This window comes from Bos javanicus, chromosome 10, assembly GCF_032452875.1.
Source record: "Bos javanicus breed banteng chromosome 10, ARS-OSU_banteng_1.0, whole genome shotgun sequence".
Lineage (NCBI taxonomy): Eukaryota > Metazoa > Chordata > Mammalia > Artiodactyla > Bovidae > Bos > Bos javanicus.
Genome location: NC_083877.1, coordinates 57,578,398 through 57,605,005, shown reverse-complemented (window position 1 = coordinate 57,605,005; position 26,608 = coordinate 57,578,398). Strand labels below are relative to the sequence as shown.

The 26,608-nt window shown below is 45.3% G+C and overlaps 1 protein-coding gene across 1 annotated transcript in view; it reads right to left on the bottom strand.

Moving 5' to 3' along the window:
* Positions 1 to 19,791, bottom strand: part of MYO5C (myosin VC) — a 118,060-nt gene extending 98,269 nt beyond the window's left edge. The window contains exons 1-2 of the mRNA XM_061428736.1: positions 19,460 to 19,791; positions 1,878 to 1,988 (exon numbers count right to left, since the gene is read on the bottom strand). Coding sequence (XP_061284720.1) covers positions 1,878 to 1,988; positions 19,460 to 19,486 — 138 coding nt within the window. The 5' untranslated portion in view covers positions 19,487 to 19,791. The remainder of the gene's footprint in view (positions 1 to 1,877; positions 1,989 to 19,459) is intronic.
* Positions 19,792 to 26,608: the final 6,817 nt, after the last annotated feature.

Below are 26,608 nucleotides of genomic sequence, written 5' to 3'. Positions count from 1 at the left end.
GTTTTGGGAAGGGACTTGAGCAAAGTCACCCAGCAGGCTTGCTTCTCTTCCACCTTCCTGGGCTGCCTTCCTTCCCAGAAAGGCACAAGGTGAAAAGGCGAGCCAGCTGCCCCTTAGCAAGAACCTGCTCTGCAGCCCCTGGGCCAAGTACTCTGCACTGGTTTCCACTTGATTCTCAAAACTGCTCTCCAAGGAGGGCTTGGCATCCCAAACCAAGACTTAAGGAGACAGATTCAGAGGGGTAAAGATCCTTGTCCAAGGTCACTCAGTTAACATGCGTCTGGCTGACTCTGAGGCCTGTGTCGTGATGCCTCCAGTCAGTGCTGGCAGGGGGTTTGACTTGTTGGGCCGTTTTCCATAAGGAGAGCAGCTCGGAGCACTCCAGGACGACTGGGCACAGGGCCCCAGAGCAGCTGCCTGCTCATTATCAATGCAGTTATGTTATGGACCTGCCCCAAGCAGGCTATTCTTAACCTACACACTTTCAAGAATAAGATAAAGAAAAGTGCTACTCGTTTATAATTTTTTACTTTTCCTGAGTTTTTCTGTTTTCTATTTTAAATCAACAACCTCCTTTTCCAGTTCAGCCACTGTGTGTGTGCACACGTGTACATTTTATGTGTAAAAGAAACAGAGAGGGAAAGACAAATGGAACAGACAGTCTTTGGGGGAGGGGGGAAATGTGAATGTGAAGAACATGGAGAATGGAGACAGAGGTGACATTTTCTTACACAAAGCAGGCTTTGTCCTTCATGGTGTAGACAATGGGTTAAATAAAGTGCAGTGTGGCCGCCTATTACCTTACCTGCCTCTCCCCCTCCTCCTCCATCCGGGCAGCTGGTTCAGGGCCAGGAATGTGGCCACCTGAAGCCCTGCTCATGTTACTAAAGCAGCACACTGCCACTGCAGCTGCCGCCCTGAGATTTTTCTCTCCAAAGCCATCTGATCCCTAATCAGATGACTGAGACTCAACAACTGCCCCCCAGGAGCATCTGCTGGGAATGGGAAGGCTAAGTGGAAAGAACAGCATCTCGGCCTCATCCCCTGCACCTGCATATGCCCCCAAGCATGATCTCACCTGATCTCCAGCAGCCCTGTGAGGTCCCGCTGCTGCTAACTTCAGCTGACACATGACGAAGGTGAGGAGTCACGGGCACAGACTTAGCGAGTGGCTGTGGTAAGACTTGAATCCAGATAGTCTGATTCTAGAGCACGTGCCCTTTTTAAACTGCTTTGTCTCCCTTCCCAGAATCTCAGGAAATGACCCCCGAATCCAGGTCCATCTGACTGATGGGCAATATCGTGTTCTGTCTCTTAAGAGACATTTCCATACCTTGGAAATCCACTTTAATATTCATGTGATATTCCCCAGACTAACTCCCACATCCAGATAGATCATGAAAATCCTTTGTCCAGCTCTGCACCCAAAGACTTGATTCTAAAAACCTAAGGTCAGCCTAGCTGTGAATCTAGTAAGATGTCTTTATAGCTCAACAACTCAAATAACTTCCTCTCCAAGTTTCTCATCTTCACCCAGTCTCTCTGCTGAGACTCATAAAACCAAAATAAAATCGTATTTCAGCATCCTCCCAACATTGCTGAATCCCCAGAAAGGCAGCACAGAACACAGACCTATCCACTGTTTCTCACTCCAGAGAGAGACTCAGCTGATGTAGGAAACTTGATATCTTAAGGTAGTGTGGGGTGGGGGCAGGGCAGGCAGGAGGGGCATAAGAACACAGCTGGATCCACAGCAGCAGCTGCCCCTCACGTGCCCACCCATGGGCTGCACCCACAGCAACATCTGCCTGTCCCTCCTGTACACACCCACAGCTCCGCTTTTATACATAAAGGTAGCCAGGACCAAGGACCCTCACCGTTCCATCCTCCAGCAGGAGTTGCAAAACTTTGTCACCAACTCTATAGTCCTTTGCTATTTCAGCAGACTTCCAAACTTCTTCAGAATCAGGAATCCAAACCCTGTTGTACTGACCAAGAGAATAAGATAGGTTTAATTTCAGCACTTTAAAAGCAAAATACAAATTGTTAGATGACTAGACTCAGGGAAAGTTTTCTCTGTTCACTTATGTCAGTAACGTTGGGCTGGATGAAGCACAAGCTGGAATCAAGATTGCTGGGAGAAATATCAATAACCTCAGATATGCAGATGACACCACCCTTATGGTAGAAAGTGAAGAACTAAAGAGCCTCTTGATGAAAGTGAAAGAGGAGAGTGAAAAAGTTGGCTTAAAGCTCAACATTCAGAAAACGAAGATCATGGCATCTGGTCCCATCACTTCATGGCAAATATATGGCGAAACAGTGAAAACAGTGGCAGATTTTATTTTTGGGGCTCCAGATGATGACTTCAACCATGAAATTAGAAGACATTTGCTCCTTGGAAGAAAAGTTAGGACCAACCTAGACATCATATTCAAAAGCAGAGACATTACTTTGCCAACAAAGGTCCATCTAGTCAAAGCTATGGTTTTTCCATTGGTCATGTATGGATGTGAGAGTTGGACCACAAAGAAAGCTGAGCACAAAAGAATTGATGCTTTTGAACTGTAGTGTTGGAGAAGACTGTTGAGAGTCCCTTGGACTGCAAAGAGATCCAACCAGTCCATTCTGAAGGAGATCAGCCCTGGGATTTCTTTGGAAGGAATGATGCTAAAGCTGAAACTCCAGTACTTTGGCCACCTCATGTGAAGAGTTGACTCATTGGAAAAGACTCTGATGCTGGGAAAGATTGAAGGCGAGAGGAGAAGGGAACAACAGAGGATGAGATGGTTGGATGGCATCACCGACTCAATGAACATGAGTTTGAGTAAACTCTGGGAGTTGGTGATGGACAGGAAAGCCTGGCATGCTGCAGTCCATGGGGTCGCAGAGTCAGATATGACTGAGTGACTGAATTGAACCAAAGTTCATTAGAAATACTTTTACCTAATTTTTGCTTGTGATGTAATTTTTGAAAGTGAAAGTTGCTCAGTTGTGTCCAACTCTTTGCAACCCCATGGACTATACAGTCTATGGAATTCTCCTGGCCAGAATACAGGAGTGGGCAGCTTTTCCCTTCTCCAAGGGATCTTCCCAATCCAGAAATCAAACCCAGGTCTCCCACATTGCAGGCAGATTCTTCACCAGCTGAACTTTTAAAATGTATTTATTGGCTGTGCTGGGTCTTCATTGCCATGTGGGCTTTTCTGTAACTGTGGAGGGCAGGGGCTACTCTCTAGCTGCAGTGCACTGGTTTCTCAGTGTGGTGGTTTCTCTTGCTGCAGAGCACAGGCTCTAGGGCACTCAGACTACAGTAGTTGCAGCTCCTGGACTCTAAAGCACAGGCTCAATAGTTGTGGTGCACGAGCCTAGCTGCTCTGCAGCATGCGGGATCTTCCCGGATCAGGGATCAAACCCGTGTCTCCTGCACTGGCAGGCAGATTCTTTACCACTGAGCTGCCAGGAAAGCCCCTGAGGTAATTTTTAGTGTATCTGCAACGCACCAGGTCTAGCTGCTTCATGTCACAAGTACCAGAATTCCCAAAGCCTCCTGAATATATCTTGAAAAGAAAAGGAAAGCCTGGGAGGGGAAATCTGTGAGTCCCTCAGTGGGAAGATCTGAGCACTGTGACATGAATTGGAGCAGAGGGATTTGTTTCATCACTAATGGACTATGTGGCTCTGGGCCAGACACTTTTCCTGCTCACTTTTCTCATCTGCAAAATGGGCACAAGACCTACTTCATAGGTTTGCCAGGAAAATTAAATAAGACTGTGTAGCTGTGTAGTTGATGGCACTTTGTAAAATGCTGTGGAAGTCTTGTTACAGCGGTGTTACCACAGTCTTACTGCACTGGTCAGCAGCCAGGGATTCCCTCCATGGGAAGCGCAGAAGTTCCAAGCTCAGTTTCCCACCTGGCTCTGTGCTGATGTACAAGTCCTTAGGCTTTTGAACCACACTGCTATGTACTGAATTGTTCCCACTCCCCAGACTTCATATGTTGAAGCCTTAAACCATATGTGAGTGTAGTTGGAGACAGGGTCTTTAAGAGGTATAATTAAGGCTAAATGAGGTAACAACGCCCTGGTCTGATAGGATTAATGTCATAAGAAGAAGGGATACAACAGAGTTTGCAAACACACTCTCTCTACCTGCATGCATAAAAAGAAAGGCTATGGGAGTTCACAGTGAGAAGACAGCTGTCTGCACCAAACAGAAGACCCTCACCAGACACCAACCCTGCCAACACCTTGATCGGGGGCTGTCCAGCTTCCTGAACTGTGAGAAAATATTAATACACCTCTGTTGCTGAAACACCCAGTCTATGGTATGTTGTTATCACAATGTAACAATTCACACTCATAAATTGGGAAGCAGGCAGCCTCACTCGCCGGAATTCACCAGTGGTTCCTGAATGCTGCTTGAGATAAACACAAAGTGACTGCCATGTCCCTACCAGGCAGCTGTGATAGGACTCTACGAGCCATTCGTCTCTCTCCTCCATGCGTGCTGTCAGCATCATACACTGACTGCTTTTGCTCTGACCGGGACCCCACATCTCACATTCTTCTGTGGTCATCCATTCATTTATTTGTTCTTTACTCTATTGTTCATTCATCCATCTAGCCATTAATTTACAGATTCAACACCTAGGCAACTATCATGTATGTGTCTGGCACAGTGCTGGTTTGTCAACATGGTTTTTTTTGCTAACTCAGCCAATCTCTAACCTAGAGCTGTATGTGCATATGTGTATATTTGCATCTCTCTGCTCACATATCAGTGGTTTCTAGCAATGCGGTACCCCTACAGGATACCCCTCTACCCTGAGACATAACCAGGCCAAAAGGAACAAGAATTGGGAAGCACTTACATGGAGACATGAAGCAGCACTTAGAAAAATTCCTGAATCCAGAGGCTGGATAGCTCATAACCATCCCAGATCTAGATGAAGCCTAATAGGCCATCCAGCATCTAACCCTCATTTCCCAGAGAAAACTAGCCTCAGGGACTCCAGGTTCCCCAGAAGCAGACCTGAGATGAGCAACCAGTTCAGGCTGGTGCCTACAGTGGCACCCTGTTCTACCTCCTTATACTCACAGGCCAAAGGAATGCTGGTTCTCTGGCATTGTCCCTCACCAGGACAGATGGACTGTCTGAAGGTAATTGTCAAGTGTGTAAATTCTTGTAACAGGCAATGTTTGTGCCTGTAGGAGAAAAAGTCAAGGCACTTTTGCCTAAGTGCCTGCCATCCTGCTGAGTATAGTCCCTGGTCACTGAACTGGCACTGGCACCACCCTTGACTCTGGGGACAGTCACGCACAAGACACTGTCCTCTGTGAACCTCTGCTTCTGGACAGCTGAGAAGGCAAATGTCATGACCAAACGATGGCTTGGTCTGAACACGTGGCCCATGGTCTGCTGGTGCCTTTCCACCATGGGGAAATATTTCCTTAGGTTGAGAGATCATACTTATTTCAGTTACATAAAATTCTGGGCAATAATTATGACTTTTCATTCTTCTTCACTATGATTTTATATATTCTCTGTTTTTGCATATTTTACTTTTATAAGTAATATAAATCAGAATATATCATCTTTAAAGGCAAATATGGGACTTCCCTGGCAGTGTGTAAGACTTCTGCAAGGGGCAGGTTCGACCCCTGGTCAAGCAACTAAGGTCCTGCATGTGTGCATCATGGCCAAAACAAAACAAGGCAAAAATTAAAAATATGTTTACAAAAAGACTTGTACGTGAACATTTCATAGTAACTTTATTCATAACTGCTGAAAATTAGACTCTGTGTCCACTCTGTGTCCATGAGAATAAAAAAACATAAAACTGTGGTATCTTCATACAATTGGCTACTACTTACCAATAAAAATAATTCACTACTGATATAAGCAAGAACATGAGTGAATCTCCAAGTGTTAGACTGAGTTAAAGAAGCTGTACACAAATGAGTACATTCTGTATGACTCCTTTAAATGTAGTATTAAAACAAGTAAAACGAATATAATGTGGAGAAAAACTGAGAACAATAGTCGCCTCCAGGTATGGTGGGTCCAGGGAGGTACTCTTGTGGGCAATGGCAACATTTTGTACCTTGAAGGGGTTTTGGTTAATAGGTGTTACCACTTTTCAAATCTCAGAGGATGTACACTTAAGATTGGTACATTTTGTTGTCTGGAAATTTTACATGAAGAACTAAACAAATATGGAACTCTTGGAAATTCCCTGGTGGTCCAGTGGTTAGGACTTGGCACTTCCGTTGCCATCACTCAGGTTTAATCCCTGGTCGGAGAACTAAGACGCTGCAAACCATGTGGTGTGGCCAAAACCCAAAACCTGAATATGCAACTCTGAACAATGTGCATACTGGAATATTGAGGAGGACACATACTGATGTATGCAATTACCCTAAAATGCTTCCCAAAATAAGATGGGCTGAGGAGTGGACAGAAGTATAAAAAGATGCACAGATGCATTACAACAAATACAGTCAAATATTCATACTGCAATCTAGGTGGTGGGACAGAGGCTGACTGTAAAGTTTTTTCAACTCTTTTATATACTTTAAATTTTCATAATAAGTTGTTGAAGGAAATAAAGAATAAGTATAAAACAAAGTTTCAGGTACTAGGACTAGATTAGGACAAAGCTGGCTGAGAAGCACATTTATTAATCTATTAGTTAATATAAGCTACCTCACTTATCAAACAAAAATGTATGTATATCATTGATTTGATATCAGTCATGACTCCCTAAGTTGTCTGGGTTGCTTTAATTCTTGACAGCTAGCTAAGAGTAGGAGCTTGCTGAAATGTGGCATGGGGTGAGTAATATTTGTGAGTGGGGTGGGGTGGGTGGGAGGGAAACAGAGAGAGAGAGAAAATGGAAGAATGACCCAGCAGGGACTTCCCTGCTGGTCCAGTGGCTAGCAATTCCACACTCCCAACGCAGGGGGCTGGGGGTCAGGGAACTAGATCCCACATGCCACAACTAAGAGTTCCCATGCCAGAACTAAAGGATTCCAGTGCTGCAACAAAGATCGAAGATGCTACATGCCACAGATAAGACCCAGTGCAGCCAAATAAATAACTAAATATTAAAGAGAAAGAAAGAATGACTTGGCAGGGACTTCCTGGTGGTCCAGTGGTTAAGACTCCACGCACCCAATACAGGGGGCTGGGGTTCCATCCCTGGTTAGGGAACTAGATACCATATGCTGCAACTAAGACCCAGCACAGACAAATAAACAAACAAATATTAAAAAAGAATGACCTGGCAGGTGATGACACACACTTGACATACACACCCAGGCAAACAGGTGGACAGAAGCCTCACAAGCAGACACCCACACCCACACTCCACACATACTTGTAGCCATGGGCTACTGTTTTTCACATCAGATCTGCTATTGAAAACATTATTACTAACTTTATAAAACTGAAATTTTTATAATAAAAATTTTTTTATTATAAAATAAATCACTAATATTTTTATGATAAAAATAATTTGAGACTATCCCATTTATCAAGAGTTGGCCACTATAGAATTTTATAGCTGAAAGGGTCCCGGGAGATTGTCTTTTCCAAGTTGTCAGTCAAAGTTCTTTTTAGAGATCGCTTCAAACGAAATGGTGGTAGCCTACCATGTTCTGCAGCTGAGGTCCCCCAGGCCTTTCCATGGAATCCTTGGGCTCTGAGAAGTGATGCAAAAATCACTAAACCAACCCAAGCCCTTTGTTTAACTGATTCCCAAACTCCAGCCCAGAGAGGTCAGTAACTCGCCAAATACCACACAGAGCATCTCAAAGGCCAGGACTCCAGGGAGCCAAAGCTTGGGACTCCTTCTTTGAACTACTTGTTAATTAAATGAGCCTGCCTAGAAAATAATCCTGAACTCTCAATGCAACCGTCTCCTTGAGAGTGCACAGGCTGGTTTGTTTTAGCTCAAAGTAGCATGAAATGTAACAGGTCGCGTGAAACCAAAGTCTGTTTTTCTCCAGCAAGAACACAAATGTCCTCCTCAGCCCCGGACCCCCGGGCTGCCCACACCCCACCAAGCCTGGTGTCTCCGCCGGCAAGGCTATCAGCTGTTTAGAGCCCCGCAGCTGAGACCCAACCTGGTAAGTAAACAGCCCAAGTTTACCCAGTTCCACCTCAGTTACACCCATTAGGTCCCGCCCTCCTGCCGCACATTCCTCGACCCACAAGGCCACACTTCAAAGCAGGAGAGCTACCTTTGCAGCGTTTGGACAAACACTGTGACTAGCTCTCATATGATCTCCTCAGGATGGCTCCTTCCTATTAGGGCAGGTGCCCCTGGACTCGGGCACCTGCCAAGCCCTCCAGGGCCACCTGCAGTGGGGCCGGGAGAGAGGAGAGGCCTACCTCCCGCAGAGGGAAATCATGGTGTGCCCCAGCCCAGAGAGAAGGCAATGGCACCCCACTCCAGTACTCTTGCCTAGAAAATCCCATGGATGGAGGAGCCTGGTAGGCTTCAGTCCATGGGGTCGCTAAGAGTTGGACACGACTGAGCGACTTCACTTTCACACATTGGAGAAGGAAATGGCAACCCACTCCAGTGTTCTTGCCTGAAGAATCCCAGGGACGCGGGAGCCTGGTGGGCTGCCATCTATGGGGTCGCACAGAGTCAGACATGACTGAAGTGACTTAGCAGCAGCCAGCCCAGGAGGCTGGGGAAGGAGGCAAAGGCTTCAGGAGTCCTGACCCTCAGGAAGTGACACGTCCCCAGGGACAGGCTGCATCCTTCCCCCCACCTGCTCATGCCTCCTGCCCATGTAAGGGATCTACCAGCATCAGGCACTGAATGGCTTGGAGACTTTACTCGGCATGTAGGGTGCTGGGGGTCTTCTTCCTTGCCACTCTCTGAACTGGAAGGGGGTCTCCACACTCTCGGTCAGCCAGGCCAGAGCAGTGGCCCCACACTCCCTCTCTTCTCCTCCTCCACCTCAGCCATTCCTCCAGGCTCCTCTCAGCTCCCCAGCCTCCTCCCGTGTCTCCCAAGGTCCTTGTGGCCTCTCCTCAAGACAGACTGTTTCTGGAGCCTTTCAGCCATGCCCACAGCTTCCACCCCCGGCACCATGGAGTTCTTCCAGCCCAGATCTCTCAGTGGGTCTAGACCACATTTCCACCCGTCTCCCATACGTCACCCCTTAAATGTCTTCTGACACACAACTGCCGGGCTCAAGTGATCACTACACCAGCCTCAAATGCGATCTTCCTCCTCAGTTCTCTTACTCCTCAAATCAGAAACCTGGGACACTGCTGGGCACCCCCACCTGCCTTCCCTTCCCCCCTAACAACCTAGTGGACACCAGGTGCTAGAAGGCCTACGTCTTAAACAGGGCTCACCTGTGTGCCCCATCCACTCCCCCATGCCACGGCCACCAATCGCTTCCCCTGTGCTGCCCCCACCACTCTCCTGACGGGTCCCACAGCCTGCTGAGTGCTTCCTCCACCAGGCTGAACGCAGGGTTTCTGTGGACACACAGAGTCCTTTCCCCACACCTGAATTTCCATGAGTGGGGCCCAGCAAGATGAAGACTAGAAGTGCCCCCTGATGGATGGTGGTAAACATCAGGCCTGGGAACCACTGTCAAGCCAGTTCTCCTACTCAGGCCTCACTCACCTTCATTTTCAGTCCATCCCCTGCTTGCTGCCACAGGAACCACGAGCAGACTGTGGAACATGCCAAACTCTTCCTGGCTCTTTGCTGTGCACTTTCTGTTCCTCCACCCACAGTGTCACCCGTCGTCCCCCCTGCAGTGAGCAACTGCTCTGAGCAGTCGGAGTCAGTTCAAGACTCCCACATGTGGTAGCTCCCCCCCGACCCACCCACTATACCTTCCACCCAGGCAGGACTGGATGCTTCCTATTCAGAGCTCTCTCTGCCCCTTCCCCAGGTTTCTGGTAGCTTCCCTTCTCCACCACTGGCATGTGAGCTTCAGGAGCCTTGTCTCTGTGCCCTGGAACTCAAAACAGTGATCTCCCCATAGCTAGTATAAAACATAAAAATTTATGAACAAAAATTCTAATTCCAAGTAGTTTGCACAAATAAACTTGGTATTTTAGTCTTTACACCCTCCTTTTTATACTCTTTTGAACTACTCATATATAATTTAATTTTTTCTTTTTTGGCCACGCCATGCAATATGCAGGACCTTAGTTTCCCAACCAGGGATTGAACCCACACAGCCCGTATCGGGAGCGTGGACTCCTAACCACTGGACTGCCAAGGAAATCCCTAAACTGTTCATATATAATACAATAGATAAATATAATATGATAGATAAATCTAATTTTCCAGAGTGGTTAATGATATATAGAAGTCTAAAACTGTTTAGAATACCCAAATGGAAATTACTCAACTCAGTTTTGACCTTATTTTAGACTGAGGCCCTGGGCTGCATTTCTCTTGACCTTGCATATCTGAGTCTCAGCAGAACTTCTGTGAAGATGCCTTGTGAATTCCTCAAGCTCAAAAAAGAGAAAGAGATGGGTAAAGGATAATGTAACTTGTGAATCTGCGGCTAAGACCTGAGTCCTGATTAATTAGAAAGAGCAATTTAAGGTCTTTAGAAGCATGCTATAAAGCTCTACCGCTGCACCCTGCATTCATCACTGTCACCAATATCTTAGATAAAAAAACCAGAACACGTGTATCAAATATGCACATTAAATGATGAGCTAAAGATGATCAAGATTAAAAAAAATTTTTTTTAAAGATTCAAAAAGGTTTTGATTAGCTGCAGAACACTGAACAACAAGATGGAAAATTAAACAGGAATAAATGTAACATCCAATGGTTAGGTACCAAAAATTAACTGTATTACAATAGGATTAATATTAAAAAAAAAAACTAACCTCTATTAAGCATTATGTGTCAGGTATTGTGCTAGGGATTTTATATAAGTTATTTATTGACTTGTGTAAAAATCAATGAAAATGACTGTCAAGACTTAAATCCATTCTATGGGTGTGGAAACTCAGCGAAGTTAAGTAACTTGGTCAATGTCATCCAGTTAGGAAGCAGCGGAGCCAAGACTTAACCCAGTCACCTTGTCAGTGCGTTCCAGGAGCAGCACACAGCAGCTCTGCTTAAAACCAACAGAACACGACTTAATGCTCGCCTGCACAGAGGGCTGCTCACAGAGGCTGCAGCCCTACAAGTTCCACAGTCCTCTGGCTGAGCAGGCCAGACCTGGAGAGCTGTGCCACTAAGATGGGCATCAAGAAATTGAAAATGTTCCAGAGGAAGGTGGCCTTGATGGTGACAGGTCTGGAATCACACTGTAAGAAAGAGTTTGGTAGCAGTGTCACTCTGCTCACGCTCTCTCAGTCCTGCCCACACCTCATTCTAAAGAGCTCCATGTCTCAACTCCTGCCACCCTGCCTCAGGTCCACCAGTCCCTTCTGAAGCTATTCCATGCCTGGTGCCTTTCTTATATCTTCAAATTTCAGTCTTCCACCAGTTCCATACCTTCAGTCTGTGATCATGCCCAGGTGTCCCCTCTTGCCCTCACAGTTTTACTAAAAGAGAAGCAATGCCAAGGACATCCTGGAGGCCAAACCTAAAGATACTTCCTCAGCCTTCATTCTCCTTGACTCCTCTGCAGCTAGAGAACTGACTGCCGAATTGTTACTGATATACATGGTCTCCATACTTTGCATATTTTGTTTATGATCACACAGCGGATACATTCTTGTGTCTTCATTTTACCATGTTGTTACGAACTCTTCATAAGTAGCATTTTCAATGGCTTCATACTATTCTTTTTTCTGTAATTCACTTAACTCTAGCCCTATGCTGGACATTGGGATTGGTTCCATTTTAGTAACCAGAAGTAATTAGAATAACTAATTAGTTATTAGAAGGTTATTTGATCTGATAAATAACCAGCTGTTGGAGGAGGAAGCCATGAAATGGATGGACTTTCCAAAACTCCTCTGTGTTGTGGGGAGAAAGGTCAGATCCCTTGAAGAAACTGAAGATGATGAAGGCGGTTGAATAGGTGGTAACAGTAGGATGTATTAAGAAGACATGCTTTTAATCCTAGCTTGATTGCTTCTATGGAACCTTAGGCAACTTACTTGCTGCTACTGCTAAGTCGCTTCAGTCGTGTCCGACTCTGTGCGACCCCATAGACCGCAGCCCACCAGGCTCCCCCGTCCCTGGGATTCTCCAGGCAAGAACACTGGAGTGGGTTGCCATTTCCTTCTCCAATGCATGAAAGTTTGAGTGATTTGTAAAAATGGGATAGCAATATCTAACACATCAGATCAGATCAGACCAGATCAGTCGCTCAGTCATGTCCGACTCTTTGTGACCCCATGAATCGCAGCGCGCCAGGCCTCCCTGTCCATCACCAACTCCCGGAGTTCACTCAGACTCACGTTCATCGAGTCAGCGATGCCATCCAGCCATCTCATCCTCTGTCGTCCCCTTCTCCTTCTGCCCCCAATCCCTCCCAGCATCAGAGTCTTTTCCAATGAGTCAACTCTTCACATGAGGTGGCCAAAGTACTGGAGTTTCAGCCTTAGCATCATTCCTTCCCAAGAAATCCCAGGGCTGATCTCCTTCAGAATGGACTGGTTGGATCTCCTTGCAGTCTAAGGGACTCTCAAGAGTATTCTCCAACACCACAGTTCAAAAGCATCAATTCTTCGGCACTCAGCCTTCTTCACAGTCCAACTCTCACATCCATACATGACCACAGGAAAAACCATAGCCTTGACTAGACGAACCTTTGTTGGCAAAGTAATGTCTCTGCTTTTGAATATGCTATCTAGGTTGGTCATAACTTTCCTTCCAAGGAGTAAGCGTCTTTTAATTTCATGACTGCAATCACCATCTGAAGTGATTTTGGAGCCCAGAAAAATAAAGTCTGACACTGTTTCCACTGTTTCCCCATCTATTTCCCATGAAGTGGTGGGACCGGATGCCATGATCTTCGTTTTCTGAATGTTGAGCTTTAAGCCAACTGTTTCACTCTCCACTTTCACTTTCATCAAGAGGCTTTTGAGTTCCTCTTCACTTTCTGCCATAAGGGTGGTGTCATCTGCATATCTGAGGTTATTGATATTTCTCCCGGCAATCTTGATTCCAGCTTGTGTTTCTTCCAGTCCAGCGTTTCTCATGATGTACTCTGCATAGAAGTTAAATAAACAGGGTGACAATATACAGCCTTGACGAACTCCGTTTCCTATTTGGAACCAGTCTGTTGTTCCATGTCCAGTTCTAACTGTTGCTTCCTGACCTGCCTCAAGAGGCAGATCAGGTGGTCTGGTATTCCCATCTCTTTCAGAATTTTCCACAGTTTATTGTGATCCACACAGTCCAAGGCTTTGGCATAGTCAATAAAGCAGGAATAGATGTTTTCCTGGAACTCTCTTGCTTTTTCTATGATCCAGCAGATGTTGGAAATTTGATCTCTGGTTCCTTTGCCTTTTCTAAAACCAGCTTGAACATCAGGAAGTTCACGGTTCACATATTGCTGAAGCCTGGCTTGGAGAATTTTGAGCATTACTTTACTAGCATGTGAGATGAGTGCAATTGTGCAGTACTTTGAGCATTTTTGGCATTGCCTTTCTTTGGGATTGGAATGAAAACTGACCTTTTCCAGTCCTGTGGCCACTGCTGAGTTTTCCAAATTTGCTGGCATATTGAGTGCAGCACTTTCACAGCATCATCTTTCAGGATTTGGAATAGCTCCACTGGAATTCCATCACCTCCACTAGCTTTGTTCGTAGTGATGCTTTTTAAGGCACACTTGACTTCACATTCCAGGATGTCTGGCTCTAGGTCAGTGATCACACCATTGTGATTATCTGGGTCGTGAAGATCTTTTTTGTACAGTTCTTCTGTGTATTCTTGCCATCTCTTCTTAATATCTTCTGCTTCTGTTAGGTCCATACCATTTCTGTCCTTTATCAAGCTCATCTTTGCATGAAATGTTCCTTTGGTAGCTCTGATTTTCTTGAAGAGATCCCTAGTCTTTCCCATTCTGTTGTTTTCCTCTATTTCTTGCATTGATCGCTGAAGAAGGCTTTCTTGTCTCTTCTTGCTATTCTTTGGAACTCTGCATTCAGATGCTTATATCTTTCCTTTTCTCCTTTGCTTTTCGCTTCTCTTCTTTTCACAGCTATTTGTAAGGCCTCCCCAGACAGCCATTTTGCTTTTTTGCATTTCTTTTCCATGGGGATGATCTTGATCCATGTCTCCTGTACAGTGTCACGAACCTCACTCCATAGTTCATCAAGCACTCTATCTATCAGATCTAGGCCCTTAAATCTATTTCTCACTTCCACCGTATAATCATAAGGGATTTGATTTAGGTCATACCTGAATGGTCTAGTGGTTTTCCCTACTTTCTTCAATTTCAGTCTGAATTTGGCAATAAGGAGTTCATGGTCTGAGCCACAGTCAGCTCCTGGTCTTGTTTTTGCTGACTGTATAGAGCTTCTCCATCTTTGGCTGCAAAGAATATAATCAATCTGATTTTGGTGTTGACCATCTTTTGATGTCCATGTATAGAGTCTTCTCTTGTGTTGTTGGAAGAGGGTGTTTGTTATGACCAGTGCATTCAGATTAAATGAAAGATGCTCTGAGGATAAAGTTCACAAACCTCTGAGGATGGCATCTGGCACATAAGAAGTAGTCAGTGACTACAAGATAAAAGTAACCATGATCCACACCATCTTTGTCATGCCCATAGCTCTTTCTGAAAGCAGAAAAATTCATCATGTGTGCACACATCAAACATTTACTGAGTCCTTACTGCTCCCTGTTCTCTAGAAACTCTTGGTCAACAGGGGAGAAAGAGTTAAGGAGCTGCTACATCATCATGAAATGTGCCTGGATGGAGGGACTGGCTGCAAAAATTTCTCAGAAGAGGCACTGCTCAACAATGTGAATTAACCTCAACAAGAGGTTAATATCCAAAATACACAAGTACCCCATACAATTCAAAATAAAATAAACAACCCAATGAAAAAATGGGCAGAAGACATCAATAGACATTTGTGCAAAGAATACATACAGATGGGCAATGGGCACATGAAAAGATGCTTGATGCTGCTAATTATTAGCAATTAATTAATAATGATTGGGCTTCCCTGGTTGGCTCAATGGTAAAGAATCTGTCTGCCAATGCAGGAGACAGAGGAGATGTGGTTTCAATCCCTGGGCTGGGAAGATGCCTCGGAGAAGGAAATGGCAACTCACTTTAGTATTCTTGCCTGGGAAATCCCATGGACAGAAGAGCCTGGCAGGCCACCGCCCATGGGGTCACAAGAGTCGGACACAACTTAGCTACTAAACAACAACTAATAATAATTAATTATTATTATAGAAATGCAAATTAAAACCATAATGAGGTATCGCCTCATAGTGACCATACTGCCCATCATCAAAATGTCTACAACTAATAAATGCAGGAGTGGGTGTGGAAAAAAAACCTTCTGATACTGTTAGTAGGAATATAAATTGATGGTCACTATGGAAAACAGTATGGAGGTTCCTTAAAAAACTAAAAATAGCACTACCGTATTATTCAGCAATCCCAATCCTGGTCCTATATCCGAAAAAGATGAAAACTCTAATTCAAAAGGATACATGCCCTGCAATGTTCATAGCAGCCCTATTCATAATAGCCAAGACATGGAGACGATCCAGTGCCCATCAACAGATGACTGGCTTAAGAAGATGTGTTTCTCATACACACACACACACATTCAGCCATAAAAAAAGAATGAAATACTTCCATTTGCAGCAACACAGATGGACCTAGAGAATATCACATTAAGTTGGAGAAAGACAAATATTATACCTTTACATGTATAATCAAAAAAATAATACAAATGGATCTATATACAGAACAGACTCACATGGGAAACAAACTTATGGTTACCAATGGGGGAAAGGAGTGGAGGAGGGAGAGATAAACTAGGAGCACGGGATCAACAGATCCAAACTACTATAGATAAGATAGATAAGCAAAAAGGGTTTACTGTATAACACAGGGAACAACATTCAATATCTTGCACTCATCTATCAAGGAAAATAATCTGAAAAAAGATATATAACTGAGTAACTTTGCTGTACACCTGAAACGAATACAATATTGTAAATCAACTGTACTTCGATTAAAAAGAGAGAGAGCGATGCGGCACTGCTCAAATTGAATTTGTAAAGGTAAGGCTCTGGTGAGCAGCACAGACAGATACTGTACCAGGGCACAGAGTGGTGAAGCTGCAGGAACACACTGCAGGGCAGCAGGAAGCCTGGCAAAGCATGAGCCAAGGTAGGAGCTGGCAGGTGGCTCCTGACGATGCGGGGGTTGGGGTGGGGGGGGGGGGGCTTGTGGCTGGTTGGTGAGTCTGAAAGTGACAAGGGCCCCCAGAGTGGCTCAAGTAGAGGATGGCCGGACCGGTTTTTCTCAGAGAGATTTCAAATACTGGAGCTGCTGAACAGCAACCGCTTTGAACATTTCTAAGGCATATTGCCAAACAGATTTTGAAAAGGGGTGGGTCATTTTACACTCCAACTGTCAGCAACTACTCTCAACACTTCGCCTCGCAGGAGTCTCCTTTCTCAGAACCTCTTCCTGTGGTTCCCACGCCAGGTCTCTCGTGTCCTCCTCCCTGCAGTGGCTCCATCTGCCTCCCCTCAGCCTCCTCTCCCTTTCTGAGGGGATGCAGCCCTAGTGTCCTGTCTTGGCTCTCTTTCACATCTTGCTGAGGCCCTCACTTCCTGGGCTTCAGTGGCTACCTCTGGGCAGAAACTCCTGGCCCATCCTCTACACCAGGCTCCAATCAGCCAGGGCAATGCTCCCAGGAAGCCCCCTCAAACACCTCAGCCTCTGCAGATACAAACCTTGCCTCGTAACTCCCCTAACGTCTCCTCCTCTTGAAGTCCCTGCGTCAACAGCACCATCCTGCTTCCATCATCCAGACTCTAATCTCACGTCGTTCTTGGCTGACCCCTCCCACTCAGAGGCCCTAGCTCAGTCTCTCTTCTTTATCTATCTTAAGCTCTCTGGAATCAGCTTGCATCCTTCACTTCTAATACTGCAGCCCTGATTCTTTCCCGGACATTTAGGATGACCTGAGAACTCAGCTACCTGACTCCGGCCTCTCTCCCACAGGCACAGAGTCCCATGGTCAGTGCTGGCATATCTGACTTCCTAAAACACCCCATTCAAAATCTTCATTGGAGTATGAAGCCCTGACTTAACTCTTTGGCAGTCAAGATTTTCCGCTTCTCAGCCCTACCCTTGAGCAGGCTTTCCAGGCCTCAGCAAATTGAATTCCTCGACAGTACTCACATCTCATTAACCAGAAAATTTCTGGGATTTCCTGGTGATGCAGTGGATAAGAATCTGTCTGGTGATGCAGGGGACATGGGTTTGATCCCGATCCAGAAAGATTCTACATACCAAGGAGCAATTAAACCCATGCGCCACAACTACTGAGCCTGTGCTCTAGAGCCTGGGAGCCCCAACTACTGAGCCCGCATGCTGCAGCTACTGAAGCCTGAGTGCCTAGAACCTCTTCTTTGCAATAAGAGAAGCCACCTCAATGAGAAGCCTGAGCAGCACAATGAAGGGTAGCCCCTGCTCACTGCATCTAGAGAAAGCCCACACACAGCAATGAAGACCCAGTGCAGCCAAAAATATATAAATTAAATTAAAAAAGGAACCTCCTGGAGGCAAGACTATCACTTAAAATTTTTTTCTACCCGCCCCTCACCCCCAAGCAGGAAGGTGGAGGGAGGGAGTGATAGGGAAGCAAGGGAGAGAGTGTAAGCTTTTGTCTCAGTTTAAAGAAGAACTCTTTAACAAAGCAAGTTCACTAAAACCTAAACAGGGAGCTTCACAGATGGGTAGCTCTGAAACTGACAAAGTGGAGGCTGACTGGCTACCGGGAAGAAAGGTAGCAGCTTACGGACACAGGACTTACTTGGACACAAAATGGGTGGAGCTGGCCATCAAGGTGCCCTTCGGCTCTGGGAGTCTCAGTCTTTGTCCAGCCAAGCTCACCTCTAGAAAACTCGTCCATAGTAGTTTTTCCACATTGTGCCTGGTACCTGCTGCCGCTGCTGCTAAGTCGCTTCAGTCCTGTCCGACTCTGTGCGACCCCATAGACAGCAGCCCACCAGGCTCCCTGTCCCTGGGACTCTCCAGGCAAGGTACCTAGTAGTTGGTATTTAATAAATATTTCTAGTGTGAGGCACTTGATGACAGGTGTCCTCACATCCCTGTATTTTTGCTTCAAGAAAAATTACTTCAAATGGATGAATCAAAATTTTTTTCTCTGTCCTCCAAAGTAGCTTCCAAGAATACTTTTGTTCAAGAATTTTCTTTTACCTTCAATAAGTTGAAGCCCTAAGTAGCATGTTTGAATATCTGATGACTCACATTCTCCCAGGTAAAACTATTCCAACACTGCCATTTAGAATTCTGGTTAATGGAAATGCATTAGAGGGGGAAATAGTTTGGTTAATTTATATTTTTACTATTAACTAAACAAAGTAGAAGAAAAAAAGTTGCTTAAACAACTAAAACAAATTTACAGCCAGTGCTTATTTCTACAGCAAAAGTGTCTTTTTAAACATAAATCTAGGGCACATGTCAGGGGAAATTGTTGAATTCTAGTCTTTTCCATTTGAATACTGGGGACCAGGGACCACAGATTTCCTCCACTGGGGTAGGGGATGGCTTTATAGCGATTAGAATGGATTTTTTTTTCAGAAGGGCCAACACTTTCACACTTTTTATCCTAGTATTTAACCAAGCTCATCTCAGAAGATTCTGGGCACCGTGTGGGGATGTTGGCCTTCCTAGACTGGGGTGGGGTTGCGGGGAGGGGGGGGGGGAACCCTCTGGTGGCGAAGAGGAGGTTTCAGAGGAATGCTCTGGAGTGATTCCCAGAGTCAGAATGCAGGAATTCTAGAAAACATCCTGAATGCTGCAGTTCCAGCTTCTGTGCCAACGTGCTCAGAGGGGCTCCCAAGAGGAAAGATTATGGATGTTATTATTTGCCCATGTCTGAGGTTTCTAAGTCTCCATGGGCAACTCTGATTCCACCTGTGGCTCAGGAGGAGGGGCAGAGAGGCGCAGGAACAGGACACGCGACCCCCCGGAAACCGAGAAGCTAGGGTCCGGAGCAGCAGCCTCTCGCACTCGGTCTTCCCAGCCCGAGGGACTCTGGCTGCCGGGGGAGGGGTGGGGAAGAGAGGGCCTTCCCCACGGTCAGGGGCCGGAGCTCTCGAGGGGGCGACGCTCCCCGGACCCGCAGTTCCTCCGCAACCCCTCCCCGAGGCGAGAACGCCAGGTGCACAGGTTTGGCCCGGCCGCCAGGTACAGTCAGCACTAGCGCCTGCCCGCTGCCCTCCCACGCGCCCTCCCTTAGGTCTGGTCCTCCCGCCTACCTTTGTGTATAGCTCGGCTACCGCCATGGGCAGACAGGGCAGCTCGAGGGCTGCGGAGATGAGAGGCTCGGGGGCTGGGCGGGCGGCTCCGCGGCCCAGCGGAAGGCAACCGTCCTGCAGGCCCAACAAATTACGACCGGATCCTGCTGTGGGAGAAGTTTTCCAGCAGCCGAGAAACTTTCCCGAGTGCTGGCGGCGGGGGAGGAAAGGAGTCCCGGATTGGCCCTTTCCGGCCCACCTGGCGAGGCCTCGCTGTGATTGGCGGGACGGGGGCTGCGGGCGGGGCGCCCCGCCGCCCCGCAGGTTCCCGCGGTTAAGTGGGTCCACCTGGCGGGGTCAGAGAGCGCTCAGCCAAGAACTAGTCCGCTGGGGATTCGCGGGCTCTCAAAGCAGGAAAAAGGTGTGTTCCAAAGCGTTCCCGACCAAGTTTTAGCTTCTTTAGGTCTCTGCGTGCTTAGTGGAAAGAGCATAGGATATAACTATTTGCATAGAAAATCCAGGAGAACCACTAGAACTTGTTAAAGAGTTCAGTCAGGTAACTAGATTCAAAATCAGATGTTAAAATGAATAATTCTCCTGTGTATGATCAATAGCCAGTTAGAAAATATTATAGAAAGATAGAAAACAAGGTATTTGTAATATCAACGAAAACGAAGTAACGCACTTTACCTTTGTGGAGAAAATGTTTGAATTTATTTTCAAGGGTCAAAAAGAACATTGGAATGGGGAGTCATGCTGTTTTCATGGCTAGGAATATTTAATATTGTACAGGTGTCAGTTCAGTTCAGTTCAGTCACTCAGTTGTGTCCAACTCTCTGCGACCCCATGAACTGCAGCACACCAGGCCTCCCTGTCCATCACCAACTCCCGGAGTTCACTCAAACTCATGTCCATCGAGTCGGTGATGCCATCCAGCCATCTCATCCTCTGTCGTCTCCTCCTCCTGCCCCCAATCCCTCCCAGCATCAGAGTCTTTTCCAAGGAGTCAACTCTTCGCATGAGGTGGCCAAAGTATTGGAGTTTCAGCTTTAGCGTCAGTCCTTCCAAAGAACACCCAGGACTGATCTCCTTTAGGATGGACTGGTAGCATCTCCTTGCAGTCCAAGGGACTCTCAGAAGTCTCCTCCAACACCACAGTTCAAAAGCATTAATTCTTTGGCGTTCAGCTTTCTTTACAGTCCAACTCTCACATCCATACATGACCACTGGAAAAACCGTAGCCTTGACTAGATGGACCTTTGTTGGCAAAGTAATGTTTCTGCTTTTGAATATACTATCTAGGTTGGTCATAACCTTCCTTCCTTCCAAGGAATAAGTGTCTTTTCATTTCATGGCTGCAATCACCATCTGCAGTGATTTTGGAGCAAAAAAAAATCAAAGTCTGACACTGTTTCCACTGTTTCCCCATCTATTTGCCATGAAGTGATGGGACCAGATGCCATGATCTTAGTTTTCTGAATGTTGAGCTTTAAGCCAACTTTTTCACTTTTCTATTTCACTTTCATCAAGAGGCTTTTTAGTTCCTCTTTCTGCCATAAGGGTGGTGTCATCTGCATATCTGAGGTTATTGATATTTCTCCCGGCAATCTTGATTCCAGCTTATGCTTCCTCCAGCCCAGCGTTTCTCATGATGTACTCTGCATATAAGTTAAATAAGCAGGGTGACAATATACAGCCTTGGTGGACTCCTTTTCCTATTTGGAACCAGTCTGTTGTTCCATGTCCAGTTCTAACTGTTGCTTCCTGACCCACATATAGGTTTCTCAAGAGGCAGGTCAGGTGGCCTGGTATTCCCAGCTCTTTCAATTTTCCACAGTTTATTGTGATCCACACAGTCAAAGGCTTTGGCATAGCGAATAAAGCAGCATTTTAATTACCAGCAAAAAGCACTAAGAGGGGATGCTGCTGCTGCTGCTATGTCACTTCAGTCCTGTCCGACTCTGTGCGACCCCATAGACGGCAGCCCACCAGGCTCCCACTGTCCCTGGGATTCTCCAGGCAAGAACACTGGAGCGGGTTGCCATTTCCTTCTCCAGTGCATGAAAGTGAAAAGTGAAAGTTAAGTCGCTCAGTAAGTGTCCAACTGTTTGTGACCCCATGGACTGCAGCCTACCAGCTCCTCCGTCCATGGGATTTTCCAGGCAAGAGTACTGGAGTAGGGTGCCATTGCCTTCTCCCAAAGTGGCTGTTACAAATAATGCTTCTTTTTTAACAAAGAAATTTAAAGTTATCAGTTTCCTTCTATGATCGGCTTTGGTGACATCTCATATACTTTGACTTCGTTGCATTTTTATTTTGAAAGAAAATGAAGAGTTCAAAATATTTTCTAATTTTCCTTGTGATTTCTTCTTTGTTATTAGAAGCATCTTATTTAATTTCCAAATATTTGCATATTTTGCAAATTTCCTTCTATTTTCTTCTAATTTGATTCTGTTGATTTCTAATTTGCTTCCCTTCTCTACTGTGGTCAGAGAACATTCTTTATGTGATCTCAATATTGTTCAATGTACTAAACTCTTTTCATTGTCTCGCATGTGATTTATTCTGAAGAATGATCAGTATGTACTTTGAAAGAATATAGGTAAAGGGTTCTATAAATGTCAGTTAGATCAAGGTGGTTAATATTGTTTTCAAGTCTTATATATTCTTGCTGATTTTGTCTACTTCAGCTAATTACATGCGTGCGCTCCTTTTCTCTCTTTCCCTCTCTCTGTCTCCCTCCCCCGTATGCTCCTCCACTCTCTTCTCTTCGAGTCTTTGGGTTGGCATGCCCTCACGCTTCAAGGATGGATTCTCCTGCTATCTTCTAAATAAAATAGAGCTGTAACACTGATTTGCCTAAGAGCTATAACACGGTTTGTCCAAGACCCAAGAGCTGTGACGTGCTGAGGGCTTTAATGTCCGTCACTCCAAATCTTTGTTGTGACGAGACAAAGAACCGGGGAGCATACACTCACGCGACATCTATGGTGCCATGACTCGGATTTAACCTGGCTGAACCAACCTCCACGCAGAAGAGGCCATGCACAGCAGGAGCCCAACTCAGTGAAGCTTCTGGCACTAGAGGCAGAAGGCAAAGAAACCCAGAGCAGGGGAAGGCCCATTGTGCCGGAAACCGGGACAGTGAAAAACGAACTCAGCAGAAAGCTCATGCAGCTCAGTCTCAGATTCCAGAAGACCTCTGGTTAAGGTAAGAGGTCCTCGCTCCTATGGCTGGAGGGACTTTTACAATCTCTCATTTCTTGTTTCCTTGAACCTCCCGTGAACAGGTGGGCAGCAGGGGGCACAACTGAGAGACTCTGTTACACAAGCCAGCGGGGGTTCTTCTGTTCTTTCTCTTCTCTGTGCCAAGGATCAGACCAATGAAACTGTGAGCACCGGTCAGATATTTAGCAAATTTTCTGGCAGGCTATGAAGGGGATTGGAGAAGGCAATAGCACCCCACTCCAGTACTTTTTCCTGAAAAATCCCATGGACAGAGGAGCCTGGTAGGCTGCAGTCCATGGGGTTGCTAGAGTGGACACAACTGAGCGACTTCACTTTCACTTTTCACTTTCATGCATTGGAGAAGGAAATGGCAACCCACTCCAGTGTTCTTGCCTGGAGAATCCCAGGGACGGGGACGCCTGGTGGGCTGCCGTCTACAGGGTTGCACAGAGTCGGACACGACTGAAGTGACTTAGCAGCAGCAGAGGCATGATATTGATGGCTACAATTATTATTGCTGTCAATTTATCCTTTCAATTTTGCCAAATTTTACTTCATGTACCTTGGGGTTCTGTTAGGTGTATATAATTTTTAAAAACAGAGAAAACAAAAACAAGGACTCAGGCAAGGCTTATTTCTTTCTCATATATGTATATATTTTAGATTATTTTCTATTATAGATTATTATAAGATATTGAACATAGTGCCTTGTGCTATACAGGAACAGCTACAGTAAATCCTGTTGTTTATCTCTTTTATTTATAATAATAGTTTGTGTCTATTAATCCCATAATCCCAATTTACCCATACTTCCTTTCCCCTTTGGTAAACAGAAATTTTCAAATGCAGTACTTGGATGCAATCTCAAAAATGACAGAATGATCTCTGTTCATTTCCAAGGTAAACCATTCAATATCACAGTAATCCAAGTCTATGCCCCGATAGTAACGCTGAAGAAGCTGAAGTTGAATGGTTCTATGAAGACCCACAAGACTTTTTAGAACTAACACCCGAAAAAGATGTCCTTTTCGTTATATGGGACTGGAATGCAAAAGTAGGAAGTCAAGAAACACCTGGAGTAACAAGCAAATTTGGCCTTAGAGTACAGAATGAAGGAGGGCAAAGGCAAATAGAGTTTTACCAAGAGAACGCACTGGTCATAGCAAACACCCTCTTCCAACAACACAAGAGAAGACTCTAAACATGACATCACCAGATGGCCAACACTGAAATCAGATTGATTATATTCTTTGCAGCCAAAGATGGAGAAGCTCCATACAGTCAGCAAAAACAAGACTGGGAGCTGACTGTGGCTCAGATCATGAACTCCTTATTGCCAAATTCAGACTTAGATTGAAGAAAGTGGGGAAAACCACTAGACCATTCAGGTATGACCTAAGTCAAATCCCTTATGATTATACAGTGGAAGTGAGAAATAGATTTAACGGACTAGATCTGATAGACAGAGTGCCTGATGAACTATGGACGGAGGTTCCTGACATTGTATGGGAGACAGGGAACAAGACCAACCCCAAGAAAAAGAAATGCAAAAAGGCAAAATGGCTGCCAGAGGAGGCCTTACAAATAGCTGTGAAAAGAAGGGAAGTGAAAAGCAAAGGAGAAAAGGAAAGACATACCCATTTGAATGCAGAACTCCAAAGAATAGCAAGAAGAGATAAGAAAGCCTTCCTCAGTGATCACTGCAAAGAAATAGAGGAAAACAATAGAATGGGAAAGACTAGGGATCTCTTCGGGAAAATCAGAGATACTAAGGGAACATTTCATGCAAAGATGGGCTCAATAAAGGACAGAAATGGTATGGACCTAACAGAAGGAAAGCTATTAAGAAGAGGTGGCAAGAATACACAGAAGAACTGTACAAAAAAGATCTTCATGACCCAGATAATCACGATGGTGTGATCACTCACCTAGAGCCAGATGTCCTGGAATGTGAAGTCAAGTGGGCCTTAGGAAGCATCACTACAAACAAAGCTAGTGGAGGTGATGGAATTCCAGTTGAGCTGTTTCAAATCCTGGAAGATGATGCTGTGAAAGTGGTGCACTCAATAGGCCAGCAAATTTGGAAAACTCAGCAGTGGCCACAGGACTGGGAAAGGTCAGTTTTCATTCTAATCCCAAAGAAAGGCAATGCCAAAGAATGCTCAAACTACCACACAGTTGCACTCATCTCACACGCTAGTAAAGTAATGCTCAAAATTCTCCAAGGCAGGCTTCAGCAATATGTGAACTGTGAACTTCCAGATGTCCAAGCAGGTTTTAGAAAAGGCAGAGGAACCAGAGATCAAATTTCCAACATCTGCTGGATCATTGAAAAAGCAAGAGTTCCAGAAAACCATCTATTTCTGCTTTATTGACTATGCCAAAGCTTTTAAATCTGTGGATCACGACAGACTGTGGAAAATTCTGAAAGAGATGGGAATATCAGACCACCTGACCTGCCTCTTGAGAAACCTATATGCAGGTCAGGAAGCAACAGTTAGAACTGGACATGGAACAACAGACTGGTTCCAAATAGGAAAAGGAGTTCGTCAAGGCTGTATATTGTCACTCTGTATATATGCATATATACTCTGTATATATGCAGAGTACATCATGAGAAATGCTGGGCTGGAGGAAGCACAAGCTGGAATCAAGATTGCTGGGAGAAATATCAATAACCTCAGATATGCAGATGACACCATCCTTATGGAAGAAAGTGAAGAAGAACTAAAGAGCCTCTTGATGAAAGTAAAAGTGGAGAGTGAAAAAGTTGGTTTAAAACTCAACATTCAGAAAACTAAGATCATGGCATCCGGTCCCATCACTTCATGGCAGATAGAGGGGGAAACAGTGGAAACAGTGTCAGACTTTATTTTTTGGGGCTCCGAAATCACTGCAGATGGTGACTGCAGCCATGAAATTAAAAGATGCTTACCACTTGGAAGGAACTTTATGACCAACCTAGACAGCATATTAAAAAGCAGAGACAATTACTTTGTCAACAAAGGTCCATCTAGTCAAGGCTATGGTTTTCCCAGTAGTCATGTATGGATGTAAGAGTTTGCCTATAGAGAAAGCTGAGTGCCAAAGAATTGATGCTTTAGAACTGTGGTGCTGGAGCAGACTTCTGAGAGTCCCTTGGACTGCAAGGAGATCCAACCAGTACATCCTAAAGTAGATCAGTCCTGGATGTTCATTGGAAGGACTGATGCTGAGGCTGAAACTCCAATACTTTGGCCACCTCATGCAAAGACCTGACTCATCTGAAAAGACCCTGATGCTGGGAAGATTGAGGGCAGGAGTAGAAGGGGACGACAGAGGATGAGATGGTTGGATGGCATGACCAACTCAATGGATATGAGTTTGAGTGAACTCCGGGAGTTGGTGATGGACAGGGAGGCCTGGCATGCTGCAGTTCATGGGGTCACAAAGAGTTGGACATGACTGAGCGACTGAACTGAACTGAAACAGAGATTTTTCTTTTTTTGAAGTTTGTTTTCTTTGTCTATGAGTCTGTTTCTGTTCTTGTATATCGATTCATTTTTAACTTGTATTTTCACTTATATTTAGTTCAAAATATTTAAAAGTTTCTCTAGAGATTTCTTCTTTGATCCATGTGTTATTTGCTGCTGCTACTGCTAAGTCGCTTCAGTCGTGTCCGACTCTGTGCGACCCCATAGATGGCAGCCCACCAGGCGTCCCCGTCCCTGGGATTCTCCAGGCAAGAACACTGGAGTGGGTTGCCATTTCCTTCTCCAATGCATGAAAGTGAGAAGTGAAAGTGAAGTGGTTTAATCTCCAATTATTTGGGGATTTTCCAGCTGTCTTTCTGTCATTGATTTTTAGTGTTAGGCTTTTAAATTTTAAAGGTGTGTTTCATGGCCCCAAATGTGATCTATGTTGGTGTATGTGATGTGGGTTTATTTATGACACTAACAAAAA